The sequence below is a fragment of the Gekko japonicus genome, unplaced genomic scaffold (genome assembly GCF_001447785.1).
Source record: "Gekko japonicus isolate JY-2015 unplaced genomic scaffold, Gekko_japonicus_V1.1 scaffold199, whole genome shotgun sequence".
Classification (NCBI taxonomy): Eukaryota; Metazoa; Chordata; class Lepidosauria; order Squamata; family Gekkonidae; genus Gekko; species Gekko japonicus.
Window position 1 is genome coordinate 825,909 of NW_015168657.1, and position 27,499 is coordinate 853,407.

The following is a 27,499-nucleotide window of genomic DNA, read 5'->3' on the forward strand; positions in this document are numbered from 1 at the left end:
TGCTGAAATGAAAAAAGTTTGGTCTGATGAACGTCTCATGGATTCGAGATGTAAAATTTCTGAATAGTTTTAAGCTATGGCACCTCCTCCAAGATAAAGTTTAAATATTTTTTGTTCCCTGAAAGAAAATGTAGAATTTCATAAAATGATACAAAATCCTTTTTTTAAAAATCAGTAGATTACTAAGAACATAAAATGCAGCATGTATAATTTCGTCCATACAATCACACAAGTTATTACATTTTTGATTTTTAAAAGTATACATGCCCTTCAAGGCAATCTTATCTATGAATTATGCCAACCAGGACTAAGACAGCAGTTCTGAGCTGGTCTGTTTGGAAGCAAGTCCCATTTTATTCAGTGGAGCTCACTCCCAGGAGAGTGTTCTTAGGATTGCATTGCTAAACCTTTATGATGTTGTAAATGGAAGAGGAGGGTGTGTGCCAAGGCAGGAGTGAAGGAGTGTCCACCTTAGTCCTAACTGTATCCCGCCCCAGGGAAAAATGGCAACTTCTCTAACAGTTATTAATTATATCCCCAATAAACCCAATGGAGAGATAAATCTAACTGCATCTACCTACTTTACTCACACAGCTACAACACGGGACAGGACTGCAGCTAACTCTAGAGCATAGTCAGTTACAGTATACAGCTAGTAGTACATAAACCTCTGGTGAGACACATAAATCAGATAGAAAGTATGTGGTACTCTGGTCTAATGCCATATAGTTGTTGCTCATGAAACACAACATGCAGAACAGTTCACAGTATGCAGTAGTGAAGGCAACAGGGAGCACATACACTGCACTACTGCACATATATTTGCATTAGAAAGATCAGGACATTCATTTGATGTGGTGAGTTCTTAGCTTGCCATCTCAGGAGTCTGCTTCATGACTCTGATGACTTCATGAGATGTTTTTAGTCCATGGCAATTAGAACTGTTGCATTCAATCCTTTGGGAATGAGAGTTTTGCTATCCTCCACCAAGTCCTAATTTCAAACCATCTGTAAGAACAGGCACTATCTAGCCACCTATGTCTATGGTTCCCTTGGAAAATGCTAGTTCTTCTAGAACTTCCTGTATAAACTGTTAGCATTCCAGAAAACTGGAATCCTGGAGCACCAGAGAAAGTTTTGAAATAATCTGTTACACCACCCAATGCAGACTAACACTCATGGCAAGTACTCTTGCCAGACATCACGTCATCATATGGAACATGGTAAGCAGAGAGTATACTTTAGATAAAGCTTATGTCTTGGATATTTGAGTTCAATGTGTTTTGTCCTGGTTCTGGGGTTTGATGTGATCTTTGGCTATAGCAGATACTGGCTGCAAAGGAGACAAGGGCTCCGATCACACCAGTGAGGAACTGCGGGCGGGAAGCGAGGCTGTTTGCCCCGGGGTGAACTGACGCGCGTTTGCACGATCAGTCATCCGCCTGCTTGCCCCGCAGTTCCGGATACTACTAGCCTTTCCCCGGTGGCTTTTTGTGATGCTCCTGTGGCGCAACAAGACGCCCCGCCAACGACTCCAGGACACTGGACAGATGTGTCCATCTGATCACGTCCCTTTAATCCGCAGGGGAATCGCATGTCTGTCGCAGCTTCTGGTACGTATGATTGCAGCCAAGGGTAAGTTTAGTAGACAGATATGGATGTGAAAGATTAAGATTTTAGTTGTAAAGTCTTTGCATAAGATGGGCATTCGCATTGTGAAAAAGGATGAAAATGCAGAACTTCTGTCTTGTAAAGTAGCTGTTTAGCTAAAAGACATTTATATAGCCTATGGCAGGGTGGCCAAACTTGCTTAATGTAAGAGTTGCATAGAATAAATGTCAGATGTTTGAGAGCTGCAAGACATGAACAAATATACTTTTTATTGGAAAATATGCAAATTTGCTTTTTATTAACATTAAATGAAACTGCCAAAAATAAAAACAAAAATGGAAAAAACAAATATTGATAATGATATTTATTTGTCTAAGGGAGAAATGGAAAGAAAGAATGAAAGAGGTGAAAAGAGAAAAAGAGAAACAAAGAAAGCAAATAAATGGGGGAGGAAGGAAGGGAGGGAGAGAGAGAGAAAGGAAGGGAGCTAGAGAAAAATAGAAAGAAAGGTGGAAAGAAAGCAAATAGATGGGGGAGGGTAGAAGGAAGGGGAAAGAGAAAGAGAAAGAGAGAAAGAAAGCAAATAGATGGGGAGGGAGGGGGAGGAAAGAAGAGAGAGAGAAAGAGAGAAAGCAAGCAAGGAAGGACAGAAGGAAGGGAGAGAGAGAAAGAAAAAGGTGGAAAGAATGAAAGAAATTGAAAGAAAGGAGAGAAAGAGAAACAAAGCAAACAGATGGGGGGAGGGAGAGGTGGAAAGAAAGCAACTTTAAATGCATCCCCCAAGCCGCCCCCCATGCCGGCTGACTTGGCTTGGGGAAGGGATATAAAGAGACAAATACCTTCTCCAAGCCAGCTGGGGGGGGTGGCTTTGAGAATGCATTTAAAGTTAAACTTGCTTTCTTTCCCTGCTCCCTCCCACCTCAAGTCTTCCCTGGGAGCGGAACACTGGCTGGGGAAGGGAAGACCAATCGGGGAGGCTTGCCTCCCTTTCGCTTCCCCAGCCATCCTTCTGGGAGCTGCACAATATGTAAGAAAGAGCCGCATGTGGCTCCTGAGCCGCAGTTTGGCCACCCCTGGTATGGAGAGCTATTTAGTAAGAAAGAAAGTCTCTCTCTGTAGTCCTAGTCCTTCCTAGGGTGCATAGAAGCAGAGAAAGGGGTACAAAGCCACCCCACTGCAAATTCTGCTGGCAAAAACCAGGCAGAATGGAAATGGGACACTCCTTTTCCCCTCTTGCAAGGGTAAGGTGAGTTCCTCTGATCTGACTGCAAGTTGGGTTGTGCACTCATGTCCTGGCACATGTCAGGTGTATCATTTAGTTTGACTCTCAGTCAGCATTCCAATCTATTTGAAATTAAGCAAGAGAAAAATTGAAGGTGTTTCTCTGAAAAAAGTAAACTCATGAGCTCCCTAATTAGTTTCACATGTCATATACTTTCAAAGGTAATCACGTCATGCATTTCCTCCATGCTGGTCCATATGCAAATACCTGGTCTATCTAGTACACAGAACAGCAAAAGGGGGGGGGGACCCCAACCTGAGAGTCAAGTCAAGCACCTAGAAGCTTTAGCAGCTAAAAATAGAACAAAATATATCTATCGCAAAGTGCACAATAACTACAAATTAAAAACAACATTCATACAATGTAGCTAAAAAAGAGGTAGTGGGTGCAATATCACATCCATTAAGACACTGCATACAACAACAAATATAAGTTAGAAATACAATAACCACTAGACCAAATGCATTTCAGCCCTGAGATATTTAGTGGTCTAAATAACAACAACACACACTAAAAGTATAAAATATCTGTTCCAGGCAAGGCAGATAGTATATGAATCCATGAAATAGTGTAGCTCCAAACAATAGTTATACAGTTTTGCTGTCAATCAGGCATGCATATATTGAGGAGCCCACACCCATCAGAGACGACAACTTTGTACAATCATTCTGCTCTTGGCTGTTACTCTATTCACAGTGTGTGTCCATGTGTAATGTGCCATTTTTGACATGACAGAACACTGAAAAACTGGGAATGTTTTGACTAGGGCACACTTCATATTGCTGCTCATGGTGGACTTACTGAAGAGAAGCATATGAGCCAATACTCTTCTGGAGGAGCAGCTTGTGCCCTAGGGAAAACCATGACCCAATCATTTAGGGAACTTGTAATATGAGATTTCCATCTGAATTGCCATCAAGGAGTTGTACCACAGCCAATGTCACTAAAGTCACATGTGGTATATTCCTTAGTGCATGTCAGGGGAAGGAGGACTGAATATTTTCAGTCAATGACTATCTGCACTGGATATGATCTCCTTTACTGATAAGACAGTACTTATATAGAACTGTGGTGGTGGGGAACCAGGATATAGTACCTGGCTCATCACCTTCTAAAGACCACAGAATGAAAAATCTGAGAGAAAATGAAAAGCAATATTTTGTAAAGTTTGAAAGAAGAATATTTCCATTCTGAATTTACATGCTAGAATTTTTAAATACTGAAATTGTCATATCACTATTTGATATATTTCAGAAGGTTGATACTGATTCAGAAGTATCCGTTTTGAAAGTTAATTTTTTAAACCTGAAATGATAGATTGGTAATACTTTTCATTTGAAAAGAAGAAGGTCATGTTCAGACCTTGAAAATGCTGATAGCATTTGCTTTGCTTCTAGAGAATATAAGGTAGGAACACAGACTATTTTGATCATTATGACTCGGGATGGGCACGAACTGAGAAACAAACTGTGTTTTGAGCACGGACTAAGCTGGTTCATGGTTTGTTTCAGACCAGTTCATTTGGTCGCGTCATTCCCGAATCAAAAAACAAACCACCTTTTTTCTGTGTAGGTTCATTTGGTTTGTTAGAGTATTCATTTTCCAGATAGCCTGGCACATATTTAATCAATTCCTAGGCAACGCTGGGGGTGGAGAGTCCTAGAAACACCCATAGCAGCTGTCCATAGCTTGTTTGGCAGCTCTGGGAGCTCCCATTCTGCTCTATGGGAGCAGATTTTGTGTGTGTGTGTGTATATAACACAGACATCCCAAATTTAATCTTCACCAAACTTGGCAGGTGGATGGAGAAGAGCCTGCTGAAGACTCCCTGTGAGTCTGGCATCTCTAATTCATGAGGGGGCTGTTCTATCACCTCCCAAACACATGAACTGAACAAACTATTAACTGATTTGTGTCGTGGGAAAAGTTCGTGAAAGTTCATGGTTCGTGTAATCAAATGAACCATGAACCACCATTTTACAGGTTTATGCCCATCCCCAATTGTGACCTTCTTTTAAACTATTACAATTACCATTAAAAATGAAATAAAATAGCAATAAAATTAAAACACCCCCCACAATTACTTCACTTCAGAAAATCTGGAAGGTAATAGCCAAGACAATTTACTCAAGTAAAATGTGCATTTATATAACAATACTGTATACATTTCAATTTTTTCATTATTGTAGAGAAGTAGAGTATTTATTTTCTTTTCTATACTCTTACAACTCATTTGCTCACAAAGAGAAAGAAGGAAGCTAGATATATGAATGCTAGAGAAAAGAGCAAGAATCCAGTTCCACCTTGAAGACTAATGCTAGTAACAGCAACTCTAAGATAACAAAATAAATAGGACTGAATTCTGAGTAAATAGAGCTAGCTGTTGGCTGCTAACTGAAGTTACCACTTTTGTCACATTTCCACCTGCCCTTCTTCCAAGGAGCCCATGCTGGCATATATGATTCTTTCCTCCATTTTATCCTCACAAACCCGCTGGGAGGTAGATAAGGTTGAGACAGAGTGACTGGCACAATGTCTTGCAGTGAACTGCATGATTATCTGAACATGGATTTCTGCAGTTACCACACTGGTTCTCTACAGCTCAAATCTATGCAGAACTGAATTCAAAGATGTTTTCTTCCAAATAAGTAAATACATGATTGCAGCTTTGAAGTAACTGGGTATAAAACTGCAGCCTTAAACTTCTTGCTTTAACACATGTCTTTCCGCCTGTACCTTTCTATATAAATATGGTTTTTAAGGCCACAAAAGGGCCTAACATGGTTTCATTTTTAAAAAAGCATGGGAAAACTTTGCTTACATGTCTGTTAAATATTAGATGCTAGATATTTTAACGGAGGCTTAACTGCAGGAAGCAGTTCTGCTGCTTAATCAATACAAACAGACTGCAAAGAGTTAAAATATTCTCAGAGTTGCTGTTGTACTTTCTGTGACCTTGTTCAGTGTAGAGAAGGCTTGAAATTCAACACAGTTTAACCAGTTCTATCTGCGTATCTATAAAGTAAAGACCTTACCGAAGGATGAAAATGGAGAAGTCAGCAAGAAAGCATACAGCGCTCTTATAGTCTGAGACCAGGAAAATATTGATTTCATTACTGAGGGTAAGTTCACACCGTTTGTGAACGTAATACAATTTATAGTTTTCTGTGTGATAAACTGTGGTTATCATATGATTTCTTGTTGGTGAAAATCCATTTCAGAGTCCAGCTACTGGGACCATTCTTTCCAACTGCACTATCTCATCACAAGCCGCAGGCACAGTAAGGCAGAATAACCCCATGGTAGCAGATCTGTGATAACACCTTGACACAAGCCAGTCATCATCCAATGGATGTCATTTCTAACATGGGCCCACTTGATACACAACCATATTGACATAGCTTCAATCTGTTCACGTGGTGCAATGTGACATGTTCTGGTGATTTTCATCACTTCATTATAAGAAAGGGGGAGGGGGAGAGAAAGCATGAACACTCATGAAGCTGCCTTATACTGAATGAAACCATCAATCCATCAAAGTCAGTACTGACTAGTCAGACTGGCAGTGGTTGTCCAAAGTCTCAAGTAGAGGGCTTTCATATTGCCTACTGCTTGGTCCTTTCAGCTGGAGATGTTGGGGACTGAACCTGGGACTTTCTGTACGCAAAGCAGAGGCTCTTCTGCTGAGCCACAGCCCTTTACCATTTTGCAATGGTATGGTGAAAACCATCAATCCTGCATGATGTGCCACTTCACATAAGCAACATTCCATGTTCAAGCAACAGCCCAAGGTTCCAAGATGCCAATCAATGCACAACCAAGACAAATCTTATCAGATAGGGGTAACAGGTAAACACAATGTGAATACATGCCCTTAATGTGTACAAGGGTGACATCTATGTACTATTTGTACGTACACAATTACAATCCTGCCCTATATCTTTAACACTAGATAAATAGTTTTGTAATCATTGCCAAATGATAGTACTGCATGTTCTTGGCCTTTCAAATATTGTACTGCAATGTAAAAAAACATCCTAAATAAAAGCTATAGCTGTCCTGAAGCACAAGTTTCTCTCATTAATTCCTCTCCTCCTCATGACTATGGGATATTAAATACAGCCTTAATATTGTTCAACATCTGGCTCAAATTAGCTGCTAACAAAACTGCCAACAACTATTTTCTTAATTGACATTTGGGAATTTGAAAGAGCTTAGAAAAAGAATATTCAAAAAGTGTCCTTGTTTAAGTAGGATACATTTTTGATCAAGTACATACAACAAACATCTGAATAGGGTAAGGTTACTACAACATCAGGAAGGTCAAGTTAGTATGGTCTGAACTAGGGATGCTGTTGGTGGTTTTTCACTTTTATGTTCCATTTGACAGTGGAAATTAAATCTTAAAATGGAGTTTGTTATCCTTCTCAGTAACTATGATTCAACTTTCTGTTCTATAACCCTATGAAGCAGTTGTTTCTGCTTCTTCCTGCCCCCCATATTCTCCTGAGATTTCCAAAACACTGATGCTGGAGGATATGGGACCCATATGAACAAAACATGATGTGGCTGCATGAGTTTGTGATTTGGAACTCTTGGGGGATTACTGAGGGGAAGGAGGAATGCAAAGAAGAACAGCTTTACAAACTTCCTAGTGCTTACGCTTCATATAATCCAAGACATTAACCTTTGCTCATAAGTTAATTTTCTCTAACACAGAGAAATAAGATGTATTCCAAAATTTCAGACCTCAGTCTCTTTGAAACTTTTCCAATATAGTGGAAAGGGGTGGGTGACCTGTTCTCTGGAGGCCAGGTCTACCAATATAGTGGAAAGGGGCAGGGAGACCTGTTCGCTGGAGGCCTGGTCTATCTCTGTAGAGGACATCATTTTGTGTAATGAAATTTGACTTGATTAAAAAATTATGTGAGAGCCTGATGGATCAGGCCCATATTGCAGTGGGACAATGTATCCCCCCAGCTTTCTGAAGTGCTGAAACACTTGAAAAACAAAAGTGCCTAGTCCACCACACTGCAACCCAGTCAGGATTTTTTAAATTGCCATGTTAGGCTAAAAATAGTGGCAGCGTGCCTGGGCTAGAGTTGGGGATGCTATCATGTCTAGTTCAGTCCTGAGAAAGGAGAAAATGGCCCACAGAATGATCTGAAAGCATATGTCATGCTTCTACCACTGAAACTAAGCAGGTCTCATCCTGGGCAATGCCTGATCAAAGTCTGACTGAAACCCATATATACAAAGCACTAATCTTCGGGAAGTAGGGCTGGGTATAATTAATTAAAAGATGAACCAATTCAGGCAAATGCTAAAAATATATAACAATGCTGCATAGAAAACGAACGTGTAGGTATTATGATGGGAATATACTAAAAACATGAATTGTGTAGACAAAGAGTTAGTTCAGATGACCAGGACTGCCAACAATTATTTGATTGACAGGAATATGAAATACCATGGAAGAAGTATATTGAAATTGTCTTTAAGAGGAATAAAAAATGTTTCATCATACTTCTGATCAGGGGTCATTTCGTAGAAAGAGAGCTAGGGGGACTCATTAGCATAACTCATTAGCATATGCCACACCCCCTGACATCACTGGAAGTGTGTCCTCCCCACAGCTGGCGGCGACCTCCAGCGGGCACCAGCAGGGAGCTCCAGGCCCCGCCCTCCCGCACCTCACCCGGGGGGATGGCGTCCCCCCGTGTCCCCCCTCAAATGACCCTTGCTTCTGATACAATAACAAGTGAATATGTGTGCCAGCTTTAGGTGTCTAGGAAACTGGTATTTCTCTAGGTGGACTGAATATGGGCACAGTAAACTAGTTGTGTAAACTGACCACCACCAATACAAATTATCAGCTTGTGCATGATTACTTGCATAAAGAAATCAACAAATTTTACTGTATTCCTAATGAATGAAGCCTTAAATAAAATACTAGAGTTGGCATAAGCAGGTGCTTTACATTTCTGACATATGATAGCCAACTTTACATTTGTATAGGTGAGATTAGGAAACACCACAAGCTATTCTTCAGGTGGATGTTGGTATAAAGAGCTACTTGTGGTATTTTTTCAATGTACATATGTAACAGCAGCTGCAATATAGATGACTGAAAAGCTTATTTATGCTTTTTCTGTGGTAGAGAAAGCTCGGAGTAAACACTACAATACTGTTACTTCCAGAACCCCTATACTTTCCTTTGGCATATCAAACCAAATGTGTAGGCAGACCTCCTTAGATCAATGATGACAGAAACTAAGTGTAATCAAATGTCATCTCACAATGAGACAACCATCCAAGACTTGTCTTGTGACTCCATGAGATCTCCCCACAGCCAAATCAACATTGGGGAATTTCAGATTACCCCTTTTAAGCCATTATTGTACCTTCTTGGAGTAAACTGATACAGGGGCAGCCATTTCACACAGCTTTTCCCCTACCAGTAAGGAGCTGTCTCTGAAGCAGTTTGGCATTTCAGACTGCGCTGCTTTGTTTTCCCACCTTTTTCACCCACGCGGATGATCTTCGTCTTTTTTAAACGTTCTTTTAAGAGCGCTATAGCGCTATAACACAACACCAAAACAGCACAATAGCGACCCCATTGGAATACCCGGACTCCATTGAAATACATGAGATTGGGGGATTTAAAAATAGGAAGTGGAAGCTCAGGAACGCACAGTTTGAGAGCGTTTTTTAAACACTAGCTCCTTCCAGGCTTGCAAACAGCATCCTCCTTTTGATGGCCAGCATTTTGGGATGCCATGCTTCCAGGGGGGACCTGGGGATCCCCTGTACTTTCAGCCAGTGTTCCCTCTAAGCTGAGTTAGTGTGAGCTGGCTCACAGTTTTTTTGCCTCTGGCTCACACGTTTTTGTCTTCACTTAGGAAGAACGGCTCCAGAGCAAACTAATTTATGCAGTAGCCAAATAACTTGCTCACAACTCTAATGCCAGTAGCCCACAAAGTGGAATTTTTGCGCACAGGACTCCCCAGCTTAGAGGGAACATTGCAGAGTTACAGTTTATCTTCTGTGTACAGATATCAGTTCCCAGGCATATAGCAAATGCTGTAGAAGGAGGACTCCATGGCATTGTACTCCACTGAAATCCCTGTTCTCCCCAGATGTAGTTATGTATCTCAGTGGTCCAGGCATTCCAATGGGGTTCGCTATTGTGCTGTTTTGGTGTTGTGTTATAGTGCTATAGCGCTCTTAAAAGAACGTTTAAAAAAAAGACGGAGATCGCCCGCGCGGGCGAAAAAGGGCGGTAAAACCTCATCATCAGAGGAAGCACCCTGTAACACTTCAGGAACGGTATAGAAAATTGAAGACCTCTTGGAAGCAGTTTGCAGGTAAAACGGCTCCGGAACGCTTCCCTAACGGGACAGGAGCATTTGTGTCTTAAAGGGTCAATATATTCCGTTAAGGAACTGTTACTAAAACGGTTCTGTCTGAAATGTCAGTACAGAAACCATTAGTGAACAGTTTCTGAAACGGAATATATCGGCTGTCTGAAATTCCCCGATCATTAACAAGTACCTTCCATCTTACACTGGTTCCTTTGTCCCATTTCACTCACCTGTAAATGAACACTTGTTCTACTGGGTTAGGGATATTAAAGATATACTAAATAAAAACAGATATATCTAAGTATCACCTGCCCTAAATGACTGGAGCAAACAGCTGACTCCTGCATATCTAAACGGATGGAAATTCTATTGATCTGGACTTATTTCCAAATAAAGATGGTTAAAACAGCTATTGTTAAAAATGACGTTTTGTCTCTTTTAAAAATGTTGTAGTAAATATGATTAACACTACATGAAATGCAGGCAACAGCTATTTCTAATGTTACCATATTTTTAAGAAATTGGGCAGTTTATTTTGAATAATTTGATAAATGTGCATTATAATGACCCTGCGCTGTCCTGAAGATATGCCTTTTCAGCTGCCAATCGCCATATTTACCATAATGAAAGAAGGAATCCAAGCTTTCCTCCTGAATGCCATGTTCTCTTTGGCACTAGTAAACAGTGGGCATAAAATACAGGGCATTCTATTTCTATCACAAAATTTTAACTCGCATAAAGTAGTGAAGTTCCAATGTACAAAAAAGGAGATATTAAGAAAAATCAGTTTGACTCTCCCTCATGCAAACAGCTATTACCTTGTCTTGTAACAGATGACTAATGAAACCTAATCTTATTGTATCGTATTGTATTATCCCCAAACAAAGCAGACAAACAAATAACAGGAACTGACATTTCATTGTTGTTACTCAGACCACAAAGATGAACTGACTGATGAAGACACAGCTGTCTAAAGCAACACTAAGGTACACCAAAGAGGTAACAAGAAGCATGACATACAGATAACAGAACAGAAATTGAAAGCCTCCCACCTGTGTCTGTTGAGGGATATTTACAAAGCTTGGATCCCGTGGTCCAACACTGACGAATCGGTTTGCAGGGGAGGTGCTGGGTGTCGAGTAGGCTGTGAAGGGAAGGGACACATGCGTTCAGGAAGCAGCACTAGATCACACACAAGCAACACCAACATCATTCTTAGAGCTACCTAAACAGATGTCGAACACAGAAATGAGCTCACAGTGTAGGGATCAAGAACCTGACTTGAGACAACTGTTTCAGAATGATGGCAATAGAAACATGACATAATTAGGCAGTAGGAAATAGCCTTTCTGTTCAAGACAAAATGAGGTGATGCAAATATGTGATGTTAAGTTCACTGAAGCTACTTTTTTCTTTGAGGCAGTTTACTTAGTACAAGGTTCCACGTGCAGTAAATCATGGGCTCCCATGAAGCATGCTCCCAAATCTTTTGCAAGAAGATACTGTCTTCATGAGTGCTGTTCTTATGTTTGAAGCGATTCACATGCATTTTAGCATGATTGGTTCTTTATTCCATATTAGAATTCTTGCTCCATGTCACAGGAATTGACAAACTCTGAATTATTTGTATCACAGGTTCAGAATGCTAAAATGATTAGCAAATGTAACGAAGCACAGTTGTGGGGGTACAACTGCTCTCTACACAAAGTTATTGGCCATGATGCAGCATGATTATGGTCACAAATGTGGATCCCCTGTTGCAGAAGACTAGGGAATCAGAAAGCCACATAGGCTCTACGAATGCTATTTGATGGTTGGAAATGTGGACTGTGACCATTAGGGCTGCCAAGTCCCCCCGGGGGGGGCGGGGAAACCCCTGCCCCAGAGGCCCGTTCCCCACCGCCAGTGGATCAGGCCCCGGGGGGAACCCCGCCCCGACGTGTGCGTCACCAGGAACTGACGTTAGGACGCCGAGCACACTGGGGGTGGGGCCACGACCCTCGGAGGGAAAACTCTATGGTTTTCCCTCCGAGGGTCGTGGCCCCACCCCCAGCGTGCCCGGCGTCCTAATGTCACTTCTGGGTGACGTGTGTGCGGTGTGCGCTCTGCGCGTGGGCTCCAGTCACCACCCGGGAGTCCCCCGCTGCGGCGACTGCAACAACTTGGCAACCCTAGTGACCTTTAAGCGCTATACATTAACAGAACCTAGATTCCTTCTAAAGCGAATGCCCTGCATTTTAATAATTATTTTATTTTAGAACATTCTTCATTTCTGCTTTTTAGGACTTCATATGTTCAGTTTTTTAAAATTTAAAATGGTACCAACCATTTCCCACATATAATCCATTCACCATTCATGGGAAACTTATTGGAGTAAGTTTGCGTATGATTTTGCGTCAGTGTATTTATAAATTGACGTGATTTAATGAAAAAAAAATTAATCACACATTGAAAAAATAACATGATAATTCCCAAAGTGGTCCTCCTGATAGCACCTGGGTTTTGGCCACTGTGTAATACAAAATTTGGACTAGATAGGCCCTGATCCAAAATGGCTTCTCTTATGTTCTTAAAAAGAAAAACCTGTTATTCTATGAAGGTTATGGTCACAGCTACATCACTAAAATAGTTCTGATATCAATGAGATGGTCCTTATTCCTCCCAAATCAGTATGTCAACTATACTGAAGAGGGGAAGTTACGTAATCCGGAGATGACGTCTGATTCAGTTGCTCTGATACAGTGGTTGGGAAAATGCCATATGAATTTTCAGAGTACTATTGGACTATTCCTGCCAACCTAGCAGTTCGAAAGCAAGAAAATGCAAGTAGATAAATAGGGACCACTTCGGTGGGAAGGTAACAGCGTTCCGTGTGCCTTGGTGTTTAGTCATGCCGGCCACATGACCACGGAAACGTCTTCGGACAGCGCTGGCTCTTCGGCTTGGAAACGGAGATGAGCACCGCAAACCTAGAGTCGGATTTGTCTGGCTTTCGAGCAAGGGAGACCTTTACCTATTGGACAGAATGGCCATTAATGTCATGTTAAATAATGGCTACAGTGGAATTACAATAAAACATTTAGACATAAGAATGAGAACATGATGTTGTACATATGGTGTAATGTATGTCGGTTACCTATAGTTGTCCCCCCACCCCATCACATACAGAGCCTATAAACTGAGAAGATAGTGTAAATCTGCTGAACATCAGAAAAGCAATCCTCTTTGCCAGACTGATGGGGTAGAAGGTGACAGACTGGAATAGAACAGTATCACAGTATCTCCTATCCCAATGCTGCTGAGACTTACTGTCCTACTCTCACCAACTGGTAACGGGAAGTGCAAGATAGCCCTACAATAATAATTTCCTACTTATAGCAGCTCCTAAGTTCCTCACTAGTCATGGTTCGCAAGGGGATTTCCCATGTTTAATAAAGGTATAGTAAGGTACATTTATGCTTTTCAAGTTTTTATATTCTAGATGCATACAGGAATACATTAATATAGCAAATATAACATTATTATTATGAAGTTTGCTTTTCCCTTAGGGCTTTTCTGCACCCGCCTCAGGGTATCCAAGAGTGCTTTTGTGGCAGACTTAAAAACTGATCTGCTTCCGAGTCAGAGTTAATGCTAAGCAGACTTCTTACCTCGGACTGTGTGACACCGCCCATGTCTCTGGCTGTTTCCACCCCTTTTCCCACCCCTGCTTTCTTTTGTCACATCTCCCTCAGGATTGATTTCTCCCACTCTGCTCCCTCTTGGCTGGCATCAGAGAGAGAAACAAAAGGCTGAGCTTCTCCCACCTTTTGCACATTGGACCCTAGGGATCTTTTCCCCCTTTCCTAAAGGCAATCTGCACACAGCTTGGAGAGCAGGTAGAGGGGCAGCCCGGGGAGGTCCTCCACAAGCTTGATGCTTCTAGCTTGGGGGGGGGCATTTGACACACTCCTCCTCACCTTTGCATATTGGACCCTAAGGAGGGATCTTTTCCCCCTTCCCCAATGTTAATCTGCATACAGTTTGGAGGGCAGGTAGAGGGGCAGCCCCGTGGGGGGGGGGTCTACTGTGAGTTTGACGCCTCTACCTTGCAGGGGACATTTGATACACTCTTCCCCCTTTGCACATTGGACCCTAGAGATCTTTTCCCCCTTCCCTGAAGCCAATCTGCACACAACTTGGAGGGCAGGTCCTCTGCAAGTTTGATGCTTCTAGCTTGCAGGGGAGCCATTTGATACACTTCTCCCCCCTTTACACATTGGACCCTACAGAGGGATCTCTTCCCCCTTCCCCAAATTCAATCTGTACACAACTTGGAGGGGGATGTATTAAAAGGAATGACAGTATTGCCCACTGGGAGAGAGCTTGAAGGCCCATTTGTTTGTTTGTTTTTAAACTAGAACCCTTGGGATGCCACCCCTCCCCACAGAACAGCCAGCTGCCAAGCTGGTGTCCCTCTATGGGTTGTGCATGCCCGGAGTGAGAGAGTGGGGAGGAGAGAAAGGGAAGGGTGATGTGTGCCCCATCCATTGCTCACAAACTTGGCCAAGTTAGTGACAATTGGATGTCACAATTGACATTCTCACGCCAATTAAGAAAAACTATGCTTTTCTGTTGTAGCTGCAGAATGAATCCATTGGAGAATAAAATAATATGCAGACGGCAGGCAAAGAAATCCAAAGTGAAGCTTAATGGCTCGACTGCTCAGATTCTCTGCAGTTAACTGCAGTAAGCTGTGTATGCAGAAAGAACCTTAGTCTTATTTTCTTAGTGAATGTGATCAGCAGCCACACCACACTACATTACTAAACTGGATTCCTTCAGAAAAATTAAATGGCAAGGTAGAGGTCTCAGAGCTCCAGCCCTGGTATAACTCTTCACTTTGTTACATCTAAACTAAGTTTCTAAACTGAACATACATTAACAGTACAGTCCTAAAAAGTTACACCCTTCTTCATCCATAGAAGTCAATGGGCTTAGAGTAGCACTTGAAGATCAGTTACAAACTTTCTTCAGCGTCTCCATGTTTATTTCATAACACAAAATATTAACAATGGTCAACTGGCTTGTTAGAACAACATATAGCATGCAAAAGGAAATTTCTTCTATGCTTTGTTATCCTACTGAGTGGATTATGATTATAGATATACTACCCCCCCCCCCAACTGCCTATTGCCATTGTGGCTCATTTAATACATGAATCAGGTCTGAAATTACATACTTAAGATGCAGCCAACAAACCTAGTATGGAATTTATGTTTGTTTTGTTACTGAAGCCTAGGTACAGAGACTAAACAGCAGAATGCCACCTATTTGGAATGCTTAATGTCTTAAAACGGTTTGTGATTAGGATTGCCAGATCCCCCCTGGCCACCAGCAGGGGATGGAAGAGTGGGGTTGTCAGTTCCAGTTTGGGAAACTGCTGGAGATTTGGGGGGGGGGTGTTTGTGGAGGACAGAAACTTCAGTGGAATATGATGCCATAGAGTCCACCCTCCAAAGCATACCTTTTTCCAGGGCAACTGATCTCTGCAGTCTGGAGATGAGCTGCTGGGCATGTGCATGATTAAGCCTGGCCCATATAAGGAGACAAAAGGCAGATCAGGAAGGAGGCCCCAGATCTTCCCCAGGCTGTGGGAGACAGACTTGGGAAGAGGAAGAGGCAGTTAACTCCCTCCCCATCTACATCTAAGGTCTTTGAAAGCCCTAGGGTCTCAGCTGGAACCATAGAGGTGGACAGGGAGGACCAAGACATTGCAGGTCTCCTGGATTCCCTAGCAAACAGCTTTTGGAGAGAATTATTTTTAATTTTCTGTGCCATGAAACAAGGTCTTTAAATTCCTAACTTTCTTGAAAGAGTTATTACTTTCTAAGAGTTGTGGAGTCAACAAGGATGACTGCTGGCAAGGCAAAAATTCCAGGCAGCTGTAATCTAATACTGTGTGCAGTTTCTTCTTCACAAGAAGAAAGATACGTACAAGTGCATAATATGAGTAGCTATACTATTCTCTTCATGAGTGGTACTTAATCCCCTTCAAACACCTCTACTAAGACACAGACAACAGAATATGACAGAACACAGTTCCAAGAGAGTAAGGTTGCACAGGATCAACACCTTTCTCCACAAAACATGCTGTAAAGATTAGAAAATGGGCTTGTTGACAATGCAGTGTTTTAGGACCAACATATAGATCAAGGAAATGAAAGGTTAGAAGCAAATGTAGTTAGGAAAACCATACCGTTCCCACTCCAGCAAGCATAGACAGAACTCCAGCATCTAAACATGATACCCAAGCCAGTACAAGTGTCTGGTCACCTGATTTTAATTTTCCCCCTTCACATGATACCTACAGTACGGCACACAATTCACTTTCCGAAATATTACTTTACTACTCTCACCTGCAGATTCCTGTCTGCAAATTCCAGAAAGTTGATACTCATGAAGATCAATGCAAAGATGTTTGTACTTTTGTTCCTCATTTCACAGTTGCTGAGGAATGTAATTTGGTATCAAGTACTAAATTCAGTGTCCATAGGATCTCAGATTTCATTAATTTTAATTTCTAGCCTATATGAGTCCATAGGATCTCAGATTTCATTAATTTTATTCAAGTTTCTAGCCTATATGACTTGTGAGACTTGCTTGATGAAATCTCAGAAGCAAGAAAGATATAAGCAGTATTCCCAATAAGGCAGTAGTATTTGAGGGCTCTCTTGTCTCAGGACAGAAGAATAAATTTTGAACACATGCTCTATTTACTTATGTTATGCATTCAGAAAATGTAGCTTCTAAATGCATAATTCACATTATCCTGGTGCAGAGTTTTTCTTTGTTTCTGTTTTAAGTATATCTGGTTTTGGATAAATGTCACTAGCCCCTTCTTTTGTACAATGTATACAACTCTCCAAGCACTGGAAACATATTTTGAGAGCCATGCAAAACAATCTGCAGCAACCACTTCACAGAAATAGCTTGTCATGAACAGGTACAATAATATTTAAAACAGATATGTTCTCAGGGTTCACCCACACTGGCCTGGTAAGTCAAAATCATCCTGCTAGATAAATGTTAAGTAACAACCTTTAAGGGGAGGGAAGGCGGCATGGTATAGCCCAATCTCGAAAGCTAAGCAGGATCGGTACTTGGAAGGGAGACCACCAAGGAAGGCTCTGCCGAGGAAGGCAAACCCCCCTTGCATCTCACTTGCCTTGAAAGGCCCTTGGCTGGAGTTGCCTGCAACTTGACAGTACTTTACACGCATAACCACCACCTTCAAATAAGATGACTATCACCTTCTTGGCTGACATGACAAATGCTCTATGAATTTCTATCATTGCTCTATGAAATTCCCCAGTTTTTTTCTATTCTTTATACTCAAGCATCAAGAAAAATGTTCAAATGTGAGAGATCTCTCTTTCTCAAAAGCCAGTGTGGCACAGTGTATAGAACACCAGGTTTCAAACTGGAAGACTGCAGTTCGTATCTCTGCTCAGCCATAAATTGGTCGGCCTTGGGCTACTTACTGCAAGTTTCTTAAATGATGTAAATCATATTATAACAATAAGAGGAACATTTAAAAATATTGTAAAGAAATTATTAACATAAATATGGTAATAATCACAGTTTAAAGATACAGATTCCCAAGATCAGTTGCCAAACACTGGTGGGTTGGGGTTTTTTTGCTTAAATAATCTTGAGAACTGAAGGTAGAATTAACCTCAGTAGTTGCCAGATCAGTAATGCTAGTGGCTGTTGATCATATCTTCTGTTCATATAAAAGAATGGTGCTATACCTATGGACCCCAGGCAAATTTCTCTGTGGGAAAAATCTGTCTAAACATAATTTGTGTTCTTCCCAATTTATACACATTAAATACTAAACAGGGATTTATCACAATGAACAGTCACAGTAAATTATGCAAGCAAGCAATAGAAGGTTCCAAACAGAAAAGCTCATGGAGTAGAGAGCCTCTGATTGAAGCACTAAAGGGCAGCCCCTTCACCTACAAGTACCAGGAGGAAAAATAGATATATCATCAATGGACAAAACCAAGGTGCTTTCCAATTGCCCTCTCTCATGATTATAACACAAGAAAATGTGGTTGTCTGCAAAGGACAAACAAGTCAGAACATTAACTGCCATCACAAACTGTATTCTCAGTTATAAAAAACTGCTGTAAATACTCAGCCATGTTTTTAATACTATGATATAGTAACTGAGCACTGATCATGGTTGTGAAGTGTCAAAACTATCTCCAGGTGACCAGGCATGGTCATATAATTGCTGCTGCATAAAAGTCTGCTGTTCTTTTGTGGCTGCAGAAAGTTTCATGTAGTTGTTCCTGGTTATGTTTTCTTTTCTTGCTCCTTGCCAGCAGTGGCTCATGTGGTGGGTCATATAGACTGTTCTAGCTCCCACCACTGAGCACCATTGAACAGACAGAACTACTATGATATAGTAACTGAGCACTGATCTTGGTTGTGAAGTGTCAAAACTGTGACCAGGCATTGTCATATAATTGCTGCTGCATAAATGTCTGCTGTTCTTTTGTGGCTGCAGAAAGTTTCATGTAGTTGTTCCTGGTTATGTTTTCTTTTCTTGCTCCTTGCCAGCAGTGGCTCATGTGGTGGGTCATATAGACTGTTCTAGCTCCCACCACTGAGCACCATTGAACAGACAGAACAATGTGGTATTCTTACCAGAGGCAGTCAGGAGGCAACAATAGTGAGCCTGAGGCCACAGCTGCAGAACCATGCATCTGCAGTTATGGGCTAGCAGGAGTTGGTATCAGCGAGCGGCTGTATACCAGCATGGTGCCACAGCTGTGGTCCTGGCATTTCTTTTCCATATCCTGAAATTGTCTGATAAGGGCACCACAGTGGTGGAAGCCAGAATCCTTCCAGTGCCTTATCAGACATGTAAATAAGAATGGGTAACCTTAACTCTTTAATGTATTAGTCCAGAATCCTTCCAGTGCCTTATCAGACAAGCTCCTACTATTCTTGTAAATAAGAGTGGGGAACCTTAACTCTTTAATGCATTACTCCAGCTGGACAAACACTTTGGTATACTTCTGCTTATGTGAGAAACAGAAGCTGGCTATGTTCCTAGTCTAGGTACTTGCTCTTTCCTTCTTGGGAACAGCTTTGATTTGCTATGGATTCCTGCTTTGCATTATAGCTGCTGTATGGACAGTCTCTAGCAGAAAGAGACAAATCAGCTAGCAGCTGTCAACCAAATAACTTTTACATACCATAGAAAGGCTCAGAAACATGTGGTATAGTAATGACTCAAACCTACTTTTGAGGTGTGATGAATTTGCATGGGCACAAATTCCTATAATCCTGGACAATTTTCACATCTGGATCGCGACTAAAAGTTAACTATGAAAAAGTTACCTTAGTCAAAGAGCAATTTGAGAGTCCATCCTGATTATGTCCACTAGGAATCAATCCTGGTACTACTGTTGTGTCCTCAGTGGGTTGATATAATTGAAAGGTTCCCTTATTTTTGTTTCTTTTTCACAGAACCAACAACAAATCATTGATGAAGCTTTTTCAAACAGCTCTTTCTTTCCTCTTGGGAGCTGTACTTACTTGGTGAAGTGGGAGAGGTGGCACCTCCTTCTGTCGACGTGGTTGGAGGCTTTGTGTCTGGCACTGGCAGAGGCACAGGCCTGGCCATTGGTGGCGGAGGTGGTGGTGGCAACATTGGGGTAGGAAGGAATGGATTGTGCACCTTGCCTTGGCTGCTACCATTGGGCTGCCAAACACATAAGAAAAACAAACCATTAACTGGTGCTGATTGATGATCTGGAAATCTTACAACATCTACCTATAATTGCTTTGATGCTAAAGAAAAGAAACAACTCTATAGATAAAAATAAGTAGAATTTAGCTTAGAAAATTTTAAATCTATCCTCGCTTTTCCATTTTGTCCATAGTGAATGAATTGTCACTACATGTAAAGCATATTTATTCAATTAGCATTCTCATAGATGAGTTGTTTTTAATTTTATAGGCTCTCTTGAGCCTTAGAATTGCCTATGAACTGAATCAGAAATGACATGGAGGTTTCAGTTGTCCTTCAGATGCTGTGTCCATGGCTGGTTCTCTACCAAAGCAACTGCTTAGTTAAGGCACAATTAGCAGGTTCCAACATGCCTGCTCCTGACTGGTGATAGCATGGTAGGAGGTGACTGATATGGCTTACAATTGTCATTGCTTCTCAGAACTACAATTGTTGTTGTTGCTCAGCTGCACAGTTGAGTCTGACTCTTCGCGACCCCATGGACCACAAAGTTGCTGCCAAAGTCTGAGGTGAGCCCAATGCACCATTGTTTGCTTTCAGCCAATGACAGTGTGGAAGGAGGCAATAAGCATGGATGACACATGTTGTCACCTCTTAGATTCACCCAGCCACCAGCTAGTTCTGCGTGTATCTCCTGTGATGCTACTTGGAGCAGGAAAACATCTTCATCCAGCCCTGGTAATGTCAAATGGACCACTTAAGTCATGTTCTTCAGTCCACTCAGTTACTAGTGGATTTCAAATATAGCAACAAATCTCTGTTTGTTTTTTACAGGCACAAACATAGATTGTTTGCCATGGCTCACTCTCTCTTTTGCTTCTCCCTGCTTTCCTCACAAGTACAGTATGACTGAAGGCTTGCTGGTTTTTAAAGCCTTCAATCAGGTTTTCCATTACATCTAAATAAAGGCACATCGGCACATCTGGGATTTCCCTCCCCCTTCCTGTTCTCTACCAACTGGGATGTTAAGGCAAATAGGAATTGGACTGAAGTTTTCAATTGTACTTGGACAAAATGTGAGGCAAAGGGGGAGTGAATGTGTAAACAAGATTAAAACCACATATAAATATATTCGAAACAATTAAAATATGAACACATGAACAGGAGGAAGGAAGGGTCAATGACAGAAAATCTTCACCTGTTGAAGGAGGACAGTGAAAGAATGGGAGAGATTCATTTCCCTGGAGAGTGAATTCCATAATTTTTGAGCCATAACTGAGAAGGCCCTTTCTTGGGTTACTATCCATCTAGTTTCAGATGCTGAAGGCACCGGAAACAGGCATTACCACAGTGATTGGGCAGGTTCATATGGGGGTAGATGGAATTTAGGTATGCTGACCCCAAGCCCCACAGGGCTTTAAAGGTCAATGCTGGGATCTTGAAGCATGTAGGTTGAACAAAACTGGATGATATGGTCCCTATGACCCACTCCATTCAGAATTCTAGCTGCAGCATTCTGCACCAATTGTAGCTTCCAAACACTGTTCAAGGGCCACCCCCCATAGAGTGCATCACAGTAGATTAATCTAGATTAATCTAAATTAATAATTTATTCCCTTGTGAAGAGCCATGATTTGTTGTTACATCCAAACCACAAATTATGGTTTCTTGCCTCTTAACCAGGATTGTGAAGCAGGATTAGAACCAAACAGACTATAGTTGGTGATATGGATGAAACAATAAACTAGGGTTTGCCATTGAAGTGTAAATGATTGATTTGTAATCTGCATGAGATGAGATGAGAAAGAAAATCTGAAAATTTCCAAGGTTCATTCACCATATGGACCAATCATGGGTTTGAATTCTATATGAACTGTGCAAAACTCATGACTTTAAAAAGGTAGCACTACTCCTGCTTATATGCTTCTTTGATTTTTTCCTTAGAAATTTCAGATAAAAGTAATATGTCCTATAATTTTTAAAAATTTTATAGACTTGTATAATTTTTAGTCCTATTTCTACATCAATCCTCTGCCTTATACTTACTAGGTTGGATAGTCCATTTGTTCTGTCAGAACCTGTCCTTTCTTTCCAGTGAAACATGTCAATGGAACAAAATAGTAAACACTAATCCAATGTGTTCATGTTTACCATAGCATACTAAGGAAATTGCTATTCAAGAGTAAAATGATCTTTGTTTTACCGTCTAGACAGAAATGTATATGTTAGCAAAGCTGGGATATTTAAGTTCATAAGGAAATTGCTATTCAAGAGTAAAATGGTCTTTGTTTTACCGTTTAGACAGAAATGTATATGTTAGCAATGTATATTGGCTAAAATATACAGAATCAGAAACAGATTAACAACGTGATTTTAACCTAACACAGGTAACAAGCTGGATGCTAAAAGCCACCATTTACATGTTTAGCAGAAACAACCAGGGGCAATAGTCATTTTGCAGTTAAGAGTCTTTATTGTTCGCACTATTTTGGGTAATGCTGAATGCAGAGTTAATCATTTCGGCATACAAATGGAATGTTATTTCAATAACGTGAACGTAATTATTAAGTTTGCTTGAGAGAGAAAACTCCTGAAATTGCTCAACCAAAATCTTGGAACGCTATTTAATTTTTCAGACAGATAAGGGGGAAAGATAACAACTCGCAGGAATAACAAACCATAAAGAATGGTACTTTTATCTTCTTGGGTTCAAGTACTGGTCAACTTAATCTAAAGTGCTATAAGAAAGTCATTTAAAAATAAAATGTATGTGGCTGATCTAAAACAGCTGTTTCTTATTCTCCTGTCCAAAGACATAATTAATAAAAATTATAAAGTCCCTCTATTTTGTTAACCTTAGAAGAGCTGGAGTCATACAGCATGAAGCTGATCAATCTGCTATGGTAACATGGCAGGTGACAGTTTTTCCTAAGGGTGAATTAGAAGTTCAGTTCACACATGACAATGTTGTGAAGAATCTAGGGCAGGGGTCAGCTCTGGTTAGATATTGCCAATTTACAAGTACACTGACCACTTATTATTTGGTTGTACTAAAAAATTCCAGAAAGTTAAAAAATGTGTGTGTGACCCTGGGCATCAGAGACTCATCCGACAGCAATAGTGAGAGCCCATTGCTTTCAGTCTTGCAAGAATTAGGCTCAAACAGGCACACCTGCAGTCCTCATATAGGAGAAAGCCTCTCCTGCCCACTAAATCCCAGAGACTTCTCTGTCCTCTTCCCCTGCTCAGCCAATTAAGTTGCCTGGCATAGACTGGACGTGTGCTTTAACTGCAGGACTCTCTGATCAGGAATGGAAGAACAATGAGAAATCTTGGGATAAGTATGGAAGCAGACATCATGGTGGCAGTCAGACCAAAGCAATTGCCGTGGGAAATGCAGGTCTCCAAATGACTTGGTATTCTACTCTCTAAATCTTCAGGCAGACAGAATGCAGTGATTTTTATAAACAGCACTGTCACTCTTCTAATAAATTAATGTTTTAATGTTTTATCTTCCTGATCAATATTTTGCCAATATCTGAGTAGTCAACTAGCCCAGTAGTTTATGTTTACTGACCAAATACCAACCCAAATGCAGTGTAAAAACTTTGGGACACAGTAGCAAGTTTGTGTACCTCCTCCCACATCACAGCTGTTGTATGAACTGGACCCTGCACGCATAATTCATGGGAATGCATTCATATAAGTGCAGTTCACATACATGCAGTTAACAGCATTGGAGCTGCACAAGCCTAAGACATGCTCCCATACCAATCCACATATACATCCCACATACTATGGTCATGTATCAACTGATCCGGAGTTATCTATTTATGACAGGTGCAATCTTTGTCCTGAATATATGCAGCTTTGGCAGGACACAATATGGCTTAATATACCACCAGTGGCATTCTAAACTTGACAAACAGTTCAACCTGGCTTTGCTATAGCCTATCTGTTGCACTTCTGTAATAAAACATTACTATCCAATGGTATGCATTCAAAAGAACACACTAGAGTTGTTGGATCACTGGTGCTTTAAATGTGCCTAGGTGGTTTGCCTAGTTCTGTCCTCATCTCAGTTCTTTGCACAATTCTCTGTGTTGAGAAACCTACAAACCACATTTCATGTGGCACTGATGGTTCTTCCCAGCACATTAACACCTGCCAGCTGTTGCATCAACATATCATCCTGGGAATGTATCCCATGATGCCTGCTCTGTTGGAGGAAGGTTCCCTGAAAAAGTCTCCAGCTAATTACTAAGTTTCAAACTTTGTGCTGGATCAAAACATTAAATAATATGATATTGTACCTGCACCAATCACTTACATGACAATTCTGTGACTAACAGAATTTGGATTAAAATTGATCATATTTGTCATAAAACAAGGACAATAAATTATGGACACAATCTAGCCAAATGTAAGCACGTTAAATTCCCACTGATTTAATTCCTAATCACAAGGTAAGGAACATAAATGTGCTTACCCTTGCCAGGATCATGCCCAAAGCTATTTCCTTGAAACCAATGTTATTGAAATTGTAGTGAATAATTAACCTCCCCCCCTTTTATATGTATAAAACCAGTTAACATAATCCCATGGTTATTGGAGACAGAGGAACAAAAACATTTGAAGAAAAAAAATGGCTTTCTTACATTGAGGAACCCCACCTGTCCAGCCTGCTGGCCAGCATCGGGGCAGACAAGTTGGACAAACTCTTTCAGAGTCTCCTGAGGATGATAGCGGATTGCTGGGTGTGAGAAGTATGGCCCAGGCTGCTGAATAATGGGTGATGTTGGAAAATGAAGAGTCGATGGTGTTGCATGTGGACTTGCTATAGGGAAGAAAACAAAAGAAGTTATAGATTTTTGGAGTTTGGACAATACAGGTTGTTGTTTTTTTTTTAATACAAAACCCCCACAATTTTAACCTATTTTTTTTAAAAAAGAATTCTCACCAAGGGTATACACCTCAAAGTATATAACTGATGTTCTATATAGCTGATCTTCAGAATACATCAGGTCATGCTGAATTATATATATCCAAGTATAAAGGCAAAGCATAAATGAAGCCAGATTTTAAAATGTCTTTTCTGCATTTTTAGTGGTCATCATTTATAAAGGAGCCAGCAGTCCTTGGTAAAAGTGATGACTATTCATTACCTTAAGAGCCTTTCTAATGAATCCAGCAATAAAAAATGTATTTGGGAGATTACGGTTGATTTAATTGACATTCCATATAATTCTGGTTTGCACATAGGGGACCAGTTTTATTTTGAGCAATAAATGGGCAATAACATAATGATGATGCTCTTGCAGCTCTTGTTTATGTCACTTTTCAAGCTCAATGGATTATTATTATTTTTAAGTACTATGCTTTCATGTGAACTAATATTTACATTTTGTCCTTTATAAGAGAAGAATGAAAATTTAAATACCCCCTTGCCCATTTTAAGTATATTGCTGAAAGGTGTCTGGAGTATGTGGGGGGGGGGGGGAAATCACACACCAAGGAATTACAGCAAAGACTGGGAAAAGCAATATGTGATTATTTTAGGTATTATGTTTATCTCAAGACATCGGAATAGCTAAGTACTTTGATGAGTATTAGTGATTTCATCCATTCATTTATAGCAACCAATAAATGTCTTATAAAACCATAGTAGTGCCATGTGATGGATTAATGTCAAAACTAAAATCATGGCATCTGGCCCCATCACTCCTTGGCAAATAGAAGGAGAAGTCATGGAAGCAGTGACAGACTTCACATTCCTGGGATCCAAGATCACTGCAGATGGTGACTGCAGCCGTGAAATTAAAAGACGCCTGCTCCTTAGGAGGAAAGCGATGGCAAACCTTGATAGCATAATAAAAAGTAGCGACATCACCCTCCCAACAAAAGTCCGTATGGTCAAAGCAGTGGTATTCCCAGTAGTACTGTATGGCTGTGAAAGTTGGACTATAAGGAAGGCTGAGCGCCGAAGAATAGATTATTTTGAATCCCCTGGACTGCAAGGAGATCAAATCAGTCAATCCTAAAAGAAATCAACCCTGATTGTTCCCTGGAAGGCCAGATACTGAAGCTGAAGCTCAAATACTTCGGCCACCAAATGAGAAGGGAGCACTCACTGGAGAAGACCCTGATGCTGGGAAAGATTGAAGGTCAAAGAAGAAGGGGTTGGCAAAGGATAAGATGGTTAGACAGTGCTATCGAGGCCACGAACATGAAATTAAGCAAACTCCAGAGCACGACGAAAGACAGGAGGGCCTGGCATGATGTGGTCCATGGGGTCACAAAGAGTCAGACTCGACTGTGTGAATGAACAACAACAACAACAACAACAAAAATGTTTCCCCATTAAGGAAATCCTGGATAATAGCAATACTTGGTATTTACAGTGCAGTGTTTCTGAATGCTCAACATACTTAACATACATTATCTAAGAACCAGACTGCTATCTTCATATGTTGAAGTAGCTTCCATGTGATGGGTTCTCCATGCTGCTACTCTATTGTGGCATATTATGTGGCATGTTATGGTCTTCCTTGTACTGTAAAGGGTTTTGATAGCTACTGTTAGTGCACAAATGCTCCACTTTCACATAGAATAGAAAGATGACATGATGCACGGCATTATAAATTGTGGAGCCAGCATTCACATGATGAAGGTTATGTGTGGATTGCCTCTCAGTAATCCCTACAAGAGCACTATAAGGCCAATACAATTATCTCTGTATTAAGAAAGGGAATTGTTAATTCCCACATGATACACGGAAATGTAGCCAAGACTCAAGTATGTTTTTCTACCACAGAGTGGGTACATATAGTGTTTCCTTCTTCTCCTCTTAGGCACTATCCAAATGTTTTGCAACCATATTCCAAAAAGCCCTCTAAATTTCAATGTCCCTACTGGCTGGACGAAGAATTTTTTCAGCAACAATAATATTGCCACTTACATACAGAGACACTGCAATATATTAAAAAATTGGAAACAATTCCACGAATGACACACAGCAAACACTATACTAAACAAAACCTACTATACTAAATACTAAAATGGTATGGATACTAAATACTAAAATGGCATGTTAAAATATTGCATCACAGAAACTTGATGAATGAGTAGGCTATCTATATATCTAATTCCGAAGTTGCCCCCTGGTGTGCGGATACTTATTTCCGCACATCGGGGGGACCTGGAGGGGAGGGAGAGTTTTGTGCACACGTGGGACAGTCCCCAGGTGTGCACAAAAATCTGAAAACTTTAAAAAACTACCGGGGGGATATTAAAATCCCCCCAAAACTGACAGCGCATTTCCTGCACATGCACAGGGAACGCTCTGCAGCCAGCCTAGCCGCCGCCTTGGAGCGGGGGGGCAGCCAGGCCCGAGCAGCTGAAGCCGCTCGGCCCTCGCTTTGGAGCCAGGTGGCCAGGCGGGGGCCAGCGAGGCCCGGGCAGCTGCAGCCGCTCGGGCCTCGCATCGGAGCC

At 41.0% G+C, this 27,499-nt stretch overlaps 1 protein-coding gene across 2 annotated transcripts in view; it reads right to left on the reverse strand.

Moving 5' to 3' along the window:
• NFIA (nuclear factor I/A) overlaps nucleotides 1-27,499 on the reverse strand; it is a 493,567-nt gene that overhangs the window by 28,100 nt on the left and 437,968 nt on the right. The window contains exons 8-10 of one of the 2 annotated variants that reach the window (XM_015415228.1): nucleotides 24,667-24,845; nucleotides 19,855-20,020; nucleotides 11,310-11,401 (exon numbers count right to left, since the gene is read on the reverse strand). In XM_015415228.1, the coding sequence (XP_015270714.1) occupies nucleotides 11,310-11,401; nucleotides 19,855-20,020; nucleotides 24,667-24,845 (437 nt within the window). The remainder of the gene's footprint in view (nucleotides 1-11,309; nucleotides 11,402-19,854; nucleotides 20,021-24,666; nucleotides 24,846-27,499) is intronic. The other variant, XM_015415229.1, reaches the window with a different exon arrangement.